Here is a 14,559-nt window from a genome sequence, read left to right on the forward strand (position 1 = left end):
CCCAGTAAGTTGAGCCAAGTGCACAGAAGTGGTGAACCAGTTAATGCTTTGTGCTTGATTGCAATCTTTGTCTAATCCGGTTTCCTTCTGCCTTTGCTTGTATTCTACCTGAACCTGGTGTTCTTAATACTCTCCAGCTGGCTCAGGCTTCTTAACATCCTCTTTCTTCCTGCTCTCCCATTGGTTAGCCCACCTTATTAAAATCAGAAACATATAATGCAGAACATTATACAGAAGCACAGTATTAAATACCTGCTCTTTGTGGTTTGTTGATTTTATGGGCTGTATGGTGTCTCAGGCTGGCTCCCATCTAAGCAGCAGCCAAGCCTGAAGGCACTTCCCTTTGGAGACAGAACGATAGCTTAGCCTTTCAATCTACTCTGTGACATCTCACTGGTTCCTCCCCCAGTGCAAAGAGTAAGTGCAAAGAGTAAGGGCTTGGCAAGAATCATGCACTCCCCAGCAATGAAGACTTAAAGCCCTAAACCAGTGGACTCTTCTGAGGAGTGAGAGCTCCAGTATATGCAGAGAATTCCCTAGCCTGAAACAGCTTCTCCAGTCATTTCAATGGAGAATGAGGTTCCATGTGCATTTCGGTGCATGTCAGTTACTTCCACTGGAATCAGCCAGGTCACCCAACTGCTTGAGTGTTATAAACATAGGAATTTTGAGTGGGGTAATCAAACTCTAGATATAATCAGGGTCTTTAGGTTGAGAGGGGACCTTTATCCTGTTCCCAGATTAGCTCAGGAAGGGAATGTAACTGCAGCTGAAAACAGCACTGCCTAAGCAACGGGAAGCACTATGGGGTGTTGATTTCCACTTGGGTTTTGTTCCAGCTGATCCAGAACGATTTGGACGACGACGACGAGCAAAGGAGTCCAAGCCAAGGGAGCCTCCGCTTCCGACATAAGCAGCCCATTGAGCTCAAGGGACCTGATGGAATCCACGTGGTCCATGGGAGTACAGGTACTCTGCTAACCTCTGACCTCAACAGTCTTCCCGAGGATGACCAGAAGGTGCTGGGCCGCTCCTTGGAGACACTGACTGCCGACGGTGGGGCGTTCTGTGACAAGAACGCCCGCACCGAGTCCGCCAAATCCACCCCTATGCACAAAATGAGGGAAGTGATCATGGAGAGCCCACTGGAAATCACAGAGTTATGACTAGAAGTGGCATCGCTGGTGTAGCGCTCCGAGGAAGCCTGGCCCCACGTAGACTGCCGCCGCCGCCAGAGGAGAGCACTGACCAAGGGACAAGAGGGGCAGAAGAAAATCCAGAGGCCTCGGTCACTTGTGCCTGGCCACCACCTGTTCCAGAAGAAACCTGACCAAGACAGCTGTTAGGGCAGCCTTGGGGAGCCTAACCCCCGGGGTGAAGGTTCTCAGGACTGTTTGCTTCTACCAGGCACTCACATCATTAAACTCATAACTTTTTAAATTTTATTTTTAAAATATAAAGTGTTAAAAAGAGCAATGGGGAGGCCCTGAGGCACAGACTTAAGGCTAGAGTTGCAATAACCACGGTGTGCCATGATGCCCCATCGGTGGAGATGACCAGGCTCTCCCAACAGGTCCTGGGTTGCACCAATTACATTCTTCCACCATCAGGCTAGTGGTGGAGATTGTGATGATGGGAGAAGACGGCTGCTAACCAGCTGCAGCTAAGATGCTATGACCATCAACTCGCACAGAGCAAATTGTGTGATAACCTTCAGGAAGCTCCATAAATCTGTTTGGCATTTATCTGTTTTCACCTTTCCAGAAAGCAGGGGGTGGGGAGAAACTGAAGCCATTTCTTCATTTTGATGGCCTACCAAAACACTGCAGCATCAAAAGAAACAAGAGTGATATTAATTGAGGTTCTGAACGTAGAGTGTTTTGTGTGTACTCCTTTTTTTCTTCTTCTTTTGTTTTCAAACAGTAAAGTGTTGAGCGTTTTTGGAATGGTCTGTCAAAGGAACCAGAAATACATAATCCATGAATTCAGTTAATCTGTGTTTGATCTTTCCCTTCCAGCTTGGGCACAGAGTTTGGTGCTTGTTTGGGTTAAGTACACACTGCTGTAGGGGCTGAGGAATCAGAGTGGTCATTGTGCTCATCTATATACCAGCATGTACATTCTCTCTCCATAAAACTATCAAGAAGGAAAATGCTAAGTGTTTCTTATTCAGAAGTGTGTATACGATGCAATACACACACAGTGAAAGGTCTGCAGTTTGAATAAACTGTGCCCATTAAGCTAACCTTTAACATCATTCTGCTTTTTATTATTCAGGTTTACAACAGGTCACTTTGTTTGCTTAACAAAAACCAAGAGTCAGTGTCAAATTTTAAGAATTGTTTAATGTTTCTTAACTACAGAAGCATTGGTAAAATGCTCATTATAATGTCCTTTTGGAATAACTGGATAATTTCTCAGCTTGTATATTGAACAGGTTCACACACAGGTAAGTATGGAACACAGGAGCTTCAGACATGGGAATTGTGCCTTGCAAAAACAACAACAGCAATTCACCTCTGCATCACCGTACCTGTTAAATTTTATCTTGTGCTTACCAACAAATATGGCATCTGCATGGCTTTCAAGCGTCATTAGCGCTCTCAGCTGTTGCTCTAATTGCAAGCTGCAACAAGAGTTAATGGCTTTGGAACTGATATTTAGACACATTTTGATAAATGTCATATTGAGGTGTAGAGCAAAGACGCTATTGCTTAATGCTGCCTGTTCTATATTATCCTGAGCACTTGCCACTACTCCTGAAGTACAGAGAAAACACAATTAAAATTACTTGTTCCTTAGTTTGTAGGTCAGCACTCAACCCACCTATTGGTAAGTAACAGCCATGGATTTATGTGCTAATTAGTCTAAAATTCAGTCTACCTAACTACACCAATCCAGCAAGCAAACCACTGATCATGCAAATTGTTTTGTGTCCTGTACCTATGTAACCATTTAATCAGCCTTTCATGCCGATTGTGATACATATCCCTTTGAGGACCCTAGCTGCTGCATTCAGAAAGAACAGGGTTAGGTACATGTGAACTGACACCAAGTTTACGTTCTACAGGTAAAGTATAAGTACCCAGTAACTGCCTGTACTTAACATGAGCAAATGGGTAGCCCCTTTTTTTCGAGACTTTGTTTCTGTCTACACCAGAAATTTAAGAGAACTGAAATCCCTCCATATAATTAAAATTATTGTGCCAGTTGACCTGTCTTAAAGAAAATTCTAAGCATCTCCAGGTAAAAAGAATCTCAAATAACAAGACTGGGAAAATATATTTGTTTGAAGCAGTGCTGCTGGCAGAGTAGACAGTCGACTAAGTGGCCCAACAGTCTGATTGGCTGTTCCCAGCACCCCTTGAAGAAAAGCAATGAAATATTAAAACAGTTTAAATGTATAGTATAGCTGTACCTTAAAAGGCTAGCTAGACAAGGAAGGTATTGGAAATCTGAAAATGCCAACTTAAGCAGCCAGTTTTGCAATGATCGTAACGCAATTTACCCATTTTAAAACAAGAGTCTTACCAAAATTCTCAGCTATTCAAATAAAATCCCACCACAGCCTTTTTCTTCCCTACCCGTGTCACTTCCCCACCATGGATCTAAAAGTAAAACTAAATGTACAGTAATTCAGAGCATCACAAGCAAAGGAAACAGTCCCCCTGCTTTTTTCTTTTTCAGCAGTCTAGCCACCCAAAGGACAGCCACACTGCAGAAGTGTGAAAGGAAGGTGTGGTTCTGCCAGTGTTTAGACATTTCACCATTTCCCACCCGGCCAAATTCCAGGGTGCATTCAGTAAAACCACAGCCAACATTCTTCCACTGGCAAGGCTTCCTCTAGTTCCATATATGGCGCTTGCAGTATTCAGTGGCCTATGGGGAAAAGAGAGGAAGACTCAAGGAAGGCCATTCTCCATTCATAGCACAACTCATAAGAAAATGGGGTTATATAGGAAAACTTCAGAGTATCTAAGATTTCCTATTCATCTTGCTGTCACCTTTCACACCAGGGATCAGGAACCTGAAGCCCTTCAGATACCATAAGATTCTGAACACTGAGACAATGCCAATACAGCTACATACCTGGATGTGCATAATGGTGTTCATCGAGCCCCATTGATAAGGAGTGAATGCATATCCCTACTGCAGGATTGCTAGATACACAGCTACAGGTGGATAAGGGCCAGTATATTCACACGTAAGATGTTTTTAGAGTTAAGCACTTGGAAGCAGAACGAGTTAACTTATTACAACTGCACACAATATTTAAACATACTCCCCCAATCCTATATTCCACATCACTAACATGCACCTAGATCTTCGGTAGCACAGAGGGTTTTCATTTCAAGGGCTATCGCCTTCCATAGAGTCATTTCACCTGCTCCTATTTCGGTCATCGCGTCACATTCCCAGAATTATATGCTGCAAAGAGTGCTCCCATTTTTAACTGTGTTCAATTTTTCTTATCAACTCCATCTCACTGTATTGGAAAGCTTGATATTCCCCTCTTGCCACCACCACCCCTACTTACTTGGCACTGAGCTGCAGTCTCTGCGTTCTTGCACCAGTAGCTAGGGCCCCGGACACAAACTTCCATGCCCACAAGGTGGGACGAGGGGCAGGCTCCTATTTTCTGTGGGGCAGAAGAGTACAAAAAGGGACCATTACACCTATGCAGAATCAGCCTCCTTTCTTAACTGCTCCATGCTCCTTTTTAAGTTCCCCAAAGCCCCCTTCAACTTCACATTGCTCCCCACTTTTTAAAGCAGGCGGTAAGACTCAGGGTAGCTTTGCAGCAGGGATGGGCAACCTGTAGCTCTAGGGCTGCCTGTGGCCCTCAGCAGGGTAGGCAAGTACACAGTACCAAAAAGGGGGACACAGGTAGTTCGCACATGCTCATTTATGTGGACGTTCAGAAGAAACCACTATAATTTAAAAAGAACTATGAGACGTCTCACCGTGGTGGGGGACATTGTGACCTGTGTTGCCTGCTCAGTCTTGCTAGCCAGGTGCTAACTAGGAGGGCAGCTTGAAGGTCCTTGCTGCTCTTCTTTCCTAGGTTTTCTTTTTTTAAAAAAATATTTGGACTGGGCAGCCATTCAAATAGAGGACCCTTTTCAAAAAGAGGGCTGCCCTTTCTGTAAAGTAGGACACACAGCCAACCCTAATCTTCAGACTGATTTTCAAAAGGGCCATCTGCCAGCTATTTGACTTCTGGCAAGGATGATCGGCCCCTCCCCTGGAAGCTTGCTGTGCAAGAAGGGAGAGAGAAAAAGTGGGTGGTAGAAAGAGAGCTTCACAGGGGGTTGTCCTACCCACCAAATTACCCCCAACAGGCGGGATGGGGCTTTTCTGCCCCCTGTTTCACAGCAAGGATGCAATGTGTAGCCCCGTCCAGCAATCATCAGGACCAATGGTCAGGGATGATGGGAGCTGGAGTCCATCCACAGGTTACCCACCCATGTTTTACAGGTTCAGTTTCCTTGTGAATAGTGAGACTACTGGATATTTATGGGATTTTTGTGGTTTTGTTGTTTGCAAAGGAAATAACAGTGCAATCATATATGCATGTCAGAAGAAATATCCCAGGTAAACATATCCATTGGATTGCGGACAAAGCTGTTTGCCAGAGATCTCGCTCAAGAATGAGCAATTACTTTAGAACATGACTTACAGCACACACAAAGGTTGGCTCCATGACCTGCACCAGGAGGCGGACGGCAGCCGGCTCATATTGCACCACGAGTTGATCACACTGCAATAAAAAAAAACAAGTTAAGTGACTCTCAGCCTTTCTCCTAGGTACAGCCCCCCAAGAGTGCAACTGGGTCTAACTCTTTTGCTTTCTGGATTTAATTGATTAAGCTGAATTTGCAGGGTCTCAGGACAGGTAGAATGCTCCCTAAGGAACCTCATTAGTCTTATCCAAGCCGTCTTCATTTCTACAAAACTCCTAAACAGGCAGCTCTCTTTGGTTATGACTATGTCAAAAAATATTTGGAAGTTCTGCCCAAGAAGTAACTTCTGTATCTGCTTCAATTTTTTTACTATGAGCAAAATTTGGTGGCAACTCTAAAAAGGGGGGGGGGGTACAACATTTGCTTCAGATGCATTTCAAACTAGAAGTAATTAAAGAAGATAATATTTCTTCTGGCTTGCAGGATAAAGCTTCTATGTAGATAAACCAATAAAATGCCCACCACTTTTGACAGGAAGACAAGGCAGAGATCTTCAGCTCCTTGACCTCCTCTCTCCTTTTAGAACACTTTGATCTCCCTTTCACAATAGCCATTTGGCGTACTTACGGGATACACCAAAGCTTCTGGCAGCAACTGGCAACCCTTAGAAAGCATATTTCCAATCTGTTCCTGAGTTTGATTCTTTTCCAGCTCTTGATCAACATATGTAACGATGAGTGTACACACATGGCAGACTTCACTTTCACTGGGTTTGGTTGGTTTCAATCCTTCTTCCAGAGCTTCCCTTTCTGAGGAGAAACAAAGTTTGGGCGTTATCAACCTGGAAAGATTACTTTTTTATATATAATATTTTTTATTGCAAATTGTTATTACTCTTTTTACACTGAATGCCTCCTGAATGCAGCTCTTAACAAAAGTTAAAACCACCCATTAAAAACACAGAAGCAGTGAAGCAATATAAATTAGGACAAAAGAGAAACCAACTATAAAAACAGAAACTAGCAAAGGCAGATGGAAACGCACTGTCCATTGAATTCTCAGGAGAACAAGATGGTTTTTTGTCTGGTGCCTAAAGGCTGAAGGTAGGTGGCAGCCACTTGTCTTTGGGAAGAGCATTCAATCATAATTTGGGTAACATGACCAAGGCAGCCACATCTCTGGTCTAACCTCAGAATGTTAGAAGGCCTGACAAGAAATCTTGTAAGACCAGGCAAGTCGATATAGGAGCAGGTCATTGCAATTAACCGCCGCCCCACTCCCAGGCCACATAAAATGACAGTGCAAGCAAATGCCATTACCTACCAAAGCTCAAAGAGATATCTCTGGGGCAAAGTCTAATCCTCATGCACACAGCTTCAGGTTTAGTTGCATCCAGGAGCATGTAGAGAATAGCCTTTCCATAGGAATCAACTAAGTCTTTGCATTGGTCCAGGATTTCATGGGGCAGTATATAGCAGACTTTCCCCATCTGGTGGACTATTTCTTGCTGAAACATAAAAGCAGAAAGGTATGCTAAGGAGGAAGATGGAACTTATTCTGTAGTCGGTGCTAACAAGGAAGGAGGTGTCAATTACTGGCAGGAGCAAGCCAGCCAGCAGTAAATCACAACGGGCAGGTGAACTTAACTCTTTCTTAGAAAAACAGGATCTGCACAGCAGTGCCAGGCCTAATGTGCACAGCAACTCTTATTCAGTAGGCCTTGCCCCTATGAGGCAGTTTCAAGGACTGAAGGTCCCCACCTTCCCACAGCTGCCTAAGTCCTCTCCTCTCTAGTATTTTCCCCCAAGCAATCTGAGAAGACGCCTTTGTGAAACTAACTTCTCTTCCCTCTTCATACCTCTCCAGGTTCTGGGATACTAGATGGGAAGGGAGGTTGTCACACCAGGAGGCGTAGACCCCCCATGCCTCTTCACCAGCCTGACATACTTCTGCTTCTTGGCCTCCCTCACGCCTCTCTCCTGCTTCAGCTTCTACCTGTGATTCTGGACGTCTCTGCCACAAATACCGTATTTTTTGCTCTATAAGACTCACTTTTTCCCTCCTAAAAAGTAAGGGAAAATGTGTGTGTGTCTTATGGAGCGAATGCAGGCTGTGCAGCTATTCCAGAAGCCAGAACAGCAAGAGGGTTCGCTGCTTTCACTGCGCAGTGATCCCTCTTGTTGTTCTGGCTTCTGAAATTCAGAATATTTTTTTCTTGTTTCCCCCCTCCAAAAACTAAGTGCGTCTTATGGTCTGGTGCGTCTTACAGAGCGAAAAATACGGTACTTCCTGCTCACTCATCCTTGTTACCTCTTCAGCTTCTGACACCTCCTCCCCCCCCCCCCCCGTTTGCTCCCTCTGACCTCTCATTGTCGTCCCACCCCCAATCCCCAGGCTCTGAGCCTTCTTCCCTTGGGGGTTCCCCAGCTGGTCCCCCGCAAATTCCTCTGCATCAAACCAGTCCATGACCTCTATGAAAAGCAGGTGGAGAAGTTATTGTCGATCTTAGTAACTGAACCAAGGTGACCACAGCAAAGGAGACATGGGGTCCTTTTGAGTATTGGGTAGAAGGAGGTCATGTTGACAGGTGCAGTTTCTCATGCAGATGTAAGAAAAGCTGCACCTGCATGAACTCCCTTTTCTGGTAATAAGAGACAAACTGAGACAGGCAGTTTCCTCAGTTGTTCCTCTCCTTCTATGCAGCCCTCTAATGTTTCAACTAGTCCCCTCCAAACCCATGTTTCCATATCAAGTGCTGAAGAAAGGCATCCTATAAGTTTGAAATGAGACATTCATTCAACTTCTCATAATGAGGAAACCAAGAGTTTAGATTCCTGCATTGCAGGAGGCTGAACCAGATGATCTTTGGTGTCTCTTCCAACTCTACGATTCTACGATACTAGGCAGTGCTCCCACATCCCAACTTCCCTCGCAGTAGCAGTGGTGCAGGCCTCCAAAAGTGGGAAAAACCTCCAAAGAGAGCCCCCTCCCGAACCCTCCGCCATCACCCGATAGATGACAGTGGGTTTCCTCAGCCTTACTTCTGTGGCATTCTCCTCCATCATGCCCTCTGCAACGGTTACTATTTTCTTGCATAAACCACACGCAAACTCAGGGCTTTTGGCATTTGATGTTTTCTGACCAGATTAAAGAAAACAACAACAAGAAGAAAAAATCAAGCACAACTTTCAAGGACAAGCAACAGCAGAATACTAAAACATTGTTAACTCAAGTTTAGCCAAAATAACATTTTCTGTGGAATGCAGCAAACCCCCCTTTTCAGTGATCACTTTGGAAAGGTGCGCAAAAAAAACCCTGCCTATTCAAGCAAGCAATGCCTTCATTCTGAATCGACTTCATTTGCCTTCAGTGACATCAGCATGAAGCCAAACCTGACTGGCTACATAAGGCAGTGACATTGTCCAGTTCATGGAATGTCCTTATCTGTCTGGGATCAGCCATGTAGAACAAACTGTCCAAATTTTCAACCGGCATTCTTTTTACACTGAAATTATGTCACATGTGATTGACTACCTAATTCCATGATGTCACCCCATTTACGTAGTGATCCCTAGTTGGCTAGGATTCTCCATGTGACTACTTTGGGAACAGTAAACAGAAGGAAAACAAATTGTGCCAAAGCAGCAGCAAATGGGGGGAAACTGTACCAAAAAAAGGTGGAAAACATGCAGAAATATCCCCAGAAAGAATGCCAGATATATCCCCAGAAAAGGCATGACTTTTCAAACTGCCACTTTAAAAATAATACGTGCAATTCATCTAAAATTTTCTGAATTCACTGGGGAGCCTTTGCTTAAATATTTCCTATTGAAATCAATAGAATTTAAAAGTTGGATTGTGCCAGTTAAAGAGAGATGAGTCACAGTGAAGTAAATGAGAATATGCCTTGCAGGGGGTTGGACTAGATGACCCTAGTGGTCCCTTCCAATTCTATGATTTAATGCCCATGCAAAGAATCTCCCAGACAGGGGCCACCCATTAACTCTTTTGCTAAGGATGTGCAGACCCTGGAAAAGGTACACTAATCTTATTAAAAACAATTGCAATTCTCCTGCTTTTCCTCAGGGAGAGTTTCAAAATTCTGCATGAAAGTTGCTTTTGGCAAAATTCAGTGTCTCCCTAGTGTTGACGTGCAGGTTAACACTGCTAAAAATTCATATCGAAACTCATTTTTCACCCTTTAATATTCCTCTGATGTTTGCCACGCAGGAGTCTCCAGAGCCTCATTGCATTTGACTTTAGGCACAAATAAATTCAGCAGCTACTCTGCTCTGCCCATCTTGCAATGCTCTCAGCCTCTGCCTGCCCCCTGGCAGAGCAGGAGGGGGCTCTTTTGCTCTTACCTCTACAGATTCCGATACTGTAGACAAGTCATCAAGGGGTTTAGCTGGCAGTAATGCATGAAAAGGCTCGGGTTTTTCAGAGTCACAGAAGGCGCCACAGATAGTCTTTGATTGCTGAAAGAGGAGGAAAAAGTTCCATTGGACAACAAATCTCGTTTTCTCTTCCTACCATAAATTAACACGGAGCTACAGGAAGGTTGTGGATGTTGTCTGAGGGGAACGGGGGAGGGATTCCACATCATACTGGAAAAAACCCTCCCTTTGCTAAGGTTACCTATGCCTTCACATGCCACAGGTAAATGAAGAAGGAAACTGTGATTGTGATATTTGTATGCACCCACCCACAACATCATTGGGCAAGTGTGGATAAACACACACCTTTGTCAGGACCAACTAGATCTGTTTTCAAATGGAAATCTACAATGAGCTTTTATTTTCAGAATGAAACCAGTTTCACAAGAGGTGCTTTTCAGGAGCAAAAAATATGGAATAGCTTAGGGTTGCCATACGTCCAGATTTTCCCGGACATGTCCGGGATTTCAGTGATGGAATTAGCATCTGGGGGGGATTTTGGTAAATCGTCAAAATGTCCAGGTTTTTAAAAAGCTCAACAACTTTTTGTGTCTGGATTTTTACTTCTTGAAATATGGCAACCCTACAATAGTTCTAGAATGTACCGTATGTGGAGTGCATTCTGTAGAAAAAGCAAGGACTCTATTGATCCTAGAATAAAAGGTGTGTATGCAGCCTTAAGAGTGGCTGGGGAAACCCAGCCAGATGGGTGGGGTATAAATAATAATTTTTTAAAATAAAATTATTATAAGCTTCATTTCTCCAGTTGGCATTAAAAGCAGGATATATAAAAACTGCCGTTGTGATCAACCTCCCTTTCAACCTCCAAGTTCCCTTCTGTCAAGCAAAGGTGGTTTCAATTGTCCAACCCACAAATTATCAGCAAGAATTGAAATGTAGAAATGAAAAACATTCTCACATACCTCCTCCTGTGATCAGCAAAAAGTCAATCGAATTGTGAAGTGGGGAGGGGGAGAAAACCAAAAGTTAAAATCATGAGAAAATAATTCAGAGAGTAAATCCTACAGCCTGAACTAGCTAATCCACAAACTCGCCCACCCGATAGCATTACATTGCAAAACTAGCTGTGTAAACTTTCCTTGTCCAACAACTCTGTTTAGTGTAACAGATGCTTTTCATGGGCCTATTCATGCTATCATGAATTAGAAGGTGCAATTCTTCCACAAAGACAAAGTCTCCCACTCCCAGAAGTCAAAGCCGAGCTGCTCTCAAACTTAAGACATGAAATGAAGTATTTGCCATTCTGGATATGGCTTCGTTGCCTGAATGATAATGTCTAGTCACACTGGTGCTTTGGGATAAAGGTCAGCAACTGGAACCCCCTGGGACAAATCTGGCCTCCAGAAGGGGAAGCATCCTGTCATATTAATCTCCCCATTCCTGGACAGCATTTGACAAACTAAGCTCTGGACTTCAAACCTTGTTCCCACTGTGCATATTAATTTTCCCCAGATCTCCTGATACTTGCTTTCCTATGTCAGTATGTAATGCCTTATACAAAAAATGATCAATCACATGTCTAGAATATCTTACAAGCCTGAATTCAGATATTACAATGCTTTTGCTGTCGTAAAATTGGCCCTGAAGTGATGATGCTTCTCTGCCTGGAAAAGGCTATAGAGTGTAAATGTCTGCCTCAATCAACTTACCAATAGATGTGTCAGCAATCGGACAAAAACATGTGAATACTCAAAGGCGTATTTCTTGCACTGTGGAGGGAAGGGGGGAGAGAGAGGGAAACAGCTTCAATAATTACTAACAAGATCAATCCATTAATTTCACCCACACCCAACTTGGAGAACTCCATGCTATCTCCGGAGCATGCAAAATTCTCACGCCCTTTTTGTTTCAAAATGCTCATAGAAGCAATCCTTTCAAACTTGATCGACGATATACAGTACAACAGAGGTACTGCCAGGACTAGTTGTTGCCTAAGACCCAGCACCTCACCTAACTTAGTGACACGGAGGGCAAAGCAGGGCATTTTCTGCTTTGACTACTTTTGTTCTTGTGTCTGAGGACTTATTTCAAACTACTGCTGGTCACACCAAGGAAAACCTATTCATATGAAACGACTTGTGGCTCGTGTCACACTTAAATTGGGCTGCAGTTCCTATGCATACAATGCTGCCTTCATACAGGAACCAGCAACCTGATTTAAATGAGATATCAGGTATTTCTAAGCCCTGATGGGTAAACTGTTCTTTCACAAACTCCACATCACTTTTAAATCACAGTTTGGGTGGAACAAAGTGAACCACTGACAGCTGAAATGGGAAACCTGTAGCCCTCCAAGTGTTGTCGGACACCCATTAGCCCCTAGGCAGCATGGTCTCAGTGGTCAAAGATGTGGAGAGTTTAGTCCAGCAGCAAGTTAGCCACTCCAAGTGTATGAGGATGGTTTGATTTCAAATGGCGTTCTAATTTAACCTAAATTGGAGAGCCAAAATATTATGTAATTACTCTTCTGCGACTTCAGATATATATATATATGCAAGGAAAGTCACTTCTTTCCCCAGTTAATCTGTTACAGTACTTGGAAAAGTTAAAACGTGTGACCACAGGCTGAGGGACAACGTCTGAAACAAGACATAAGAAAAGTTGTGTAGATCCATCCTTTGCTTTGATTACCAGATGACAGACACAGGTCCTGAATATATATATCATTATCATTAGTGTGAAGCAATAAAATCCAGTTACCTCATTTACCAAGTCAGACCCCAGGTGTTCACAGTATTGTTCAGCATAAGAAGCAAAGGACTGGACAAGGAAAGAGCTGCTCTTGAAACCTTCCTTCATTTCAGCAATTACTTGTTGACAGTCTCTGCAAGGATTTTCTTCCTTCTGCTAGGGAATAATAATAATAATAATAATTAATAATAATTTATTATTTATTTCCCAGCCACTCTAGGCGGCTCCAACAAAATACCAAAATACAATAGTCGGTTAAACATTAAAAGCTTCCCTAAACCCGGCTGCCTTCAGATGTCTTCTAAAAGTCTGGTGGTTGTTGTTCTCTTTGACATCTGGTGGGAGGGCGTTCCACAGGGCGGGTGCCACTACCAAGAAGGCCCTCTGCCTGGTTCCCTGTAACTTGGCTTCTCGCAGCAAGTGAACCTCCAGAAGGCCCTCGGCACTAGACCTCAGTGTCCAGGCAGAACGATGAGGGTGGAGATGTTCCTTCAGGTATACTGAACCGAGGCTGTTTAGGGCTTTAAAGGTCAGCACCAACACTTTGAATTGTGCTCGGAAACGCACTCAGAAAAAATGTTGGAGGGGGAGAAATGAAGGATTGTTAAGACTGTGGCAGGGAGGGAAAAAGTTAAAATTCCACTCCGCTTCCCCAATCGCCCCTAGCACACCCCCACAAACACATGGGTAAGCTTTCAGAGGCTGCTCTGGCTTACCAATGTATTATTATTATTATTATTATTATTATTATTACTATTATTATTTTCCTCACAAAAGCGACCCAAAGTGACCTACAAAAACAGTATAAACACTAAAATCAATTATAACAAACGCAACCAATAGGGTTGCCATACATCTGGAATCTCCCGGATATAGCCAGAATACTGCAGTTGGAAGCAGTGTCTGAGCAGAAATCACAAATGTCCAGGAAAATCCAGATATATGGCAACCCATGTTGGAAGTCATTTTTTTCTTTAAAATAGCTGAAAAACTCAACACCTTTGGCCCAGAAAAGCTCAACTCTTATGTCCAGATTTTCACTTTTTGAAATATGGCAACCCTAATCCCCAAACACACCTGAACAGATAAAAAAAAAACAGGTTTTTCTTACAGATCTCACCTCATTAAAAGAGGCCACAAATATCTGGTAGTTGTTGTTCAAACTAAGATCTAAAAGCCCAGGGAATGCCATTTACATGCAAGTCATTAATGCAACTCATGCTACATCCAGTATGGCCCTCTGAGCATGCCTCAAAATCCTGTGCATGATTGCAAAACTCCTTGGAGTGCATTCTACAGTCTGCACAAAAGGGTTGTCTATCCCAGAAGCAGTGTGACATCCCTGACTTATGCCCTGCTTCTGGCATGGAAGATAACTCCTTGAACTGGTGGGCAATTCCCTCATCTTCCTGTAAGATGGGACTGAGTCTCACCTATAGGCCAAGCCAAAATCCTCTATGAAGTAGAAGCCAGCTACAGTTTAACCCATGGGCAGGCAAACTAAGGCCCGGGGGCTGGGTCCAGCCCAATCACCTTCTCAATTCAGCCCGCGGACGGTCTGGGAATCAGAGTGTTTTTACTTGAGTAGAATGTGTCATTTTATTTAAAATGCATCTCTGGGTTATTTGTGGGGCATAGGAATTCATTCACTTTTTTCTCCTTCAAAATATAGTCTGGCCCCCCACAAGGTCTGAGGGACAGTGGACTGGCCCCCTGCTGAAAACATT

At 43.6% G+C, this 14,559-nt stretch overlaps 2 protein-coding genes across 3 annotated transcripts in view; one reads left to right on the forward strand and one right to left on the reverse strand.

Moving 5' to 3' along the window:
• CDH23 (cadherin related 23) overlaps nucleotides 1-2,245 on the forward strand; it is a 406,157-nt gene extending 403,912 nt beyond the window's left edge. Inside the window, exon 68 of the mRNA XM_083441382.1 lies at nucleotides 840-2,245. Coding sequence (XP_083297508.1) covers nucleotides 840-1,166 — 327 coding nt within the window. The 3' untranslated portion in view covers nucleotides 1,167-2,245. The remainder of the gene's footprint in view (nucleotides 1-839) is intronic.
• Nucleotides 2,246-2,325: 80 nt separating this feature from the next.
• Nucleotides 2,326-14,559, reverse strand: part of LOC310678078 (prosaposin-like) — a 41,163-nt gene continuing 28,929 nt past the window's right edge. Inside the window, exons 6-14 of one of the 2 annotated variants that reach the window (XM_083441414.1) lie at nucleotides 12,842-12,985; nucleotides 11,791-11,850; nucleotides 10,049-10,162; nucleotides 8,726-8,821; nucleotides 7,008-7,191; nucleotides 6,312-6,493; nucleotides 5,681-5,761; nucleotides 4,538-4,639; nucleotides 2,326-3,879 (exon numbers count right to left, since the gene is read on the reverse strand). In XM_083441414.1, coding sequence (XP_083297540.1) covers nucleotides 3,844-3,879; nucleotides 4,538-4,639; nucleotides 5,681-5,761; nucleotides 6,312-6,493; nucleotides 7,008-7,191; nucleotides 8,726-8,821; nucleotides 10,049-10,162; nucleotides 11,791-11,850; nucleotides 12,842-12,985 — 999 coding nt within the window. In that variant the 3' untranslated portion in view covers nucleotides 2,326-3,843. Of the gene's footprint in view, nucleotides 3,880-4,537; nucleotides 4,640-5,680; nucleotides 5,762-6,311; nucleotides 6,494-7,007; nucleotides 7,192-8,725; nucleotides 8,822-10,048; nucleotides 10,163-11,790; nucleotides 11,851-12,841; nucleotides 12,989-14,559 lie in introns of both variants that reach the window. The other variant, XM_083441413.1, reaches the window with a different exon arrangement.

This window comes from Podarcis tiliguerta, assembly GCF_965153285.1.
Source record: "Podarcis tiliguerta genome assembly, chromosome: 5".
Classification (NCBI taxonomy): domain Eukaryota; kingdom Metazoa; phylum Chordata; class Lepidosauria; order Squamata; family Lacertidae; genus Podarcis; species Podarcis tiliguerta.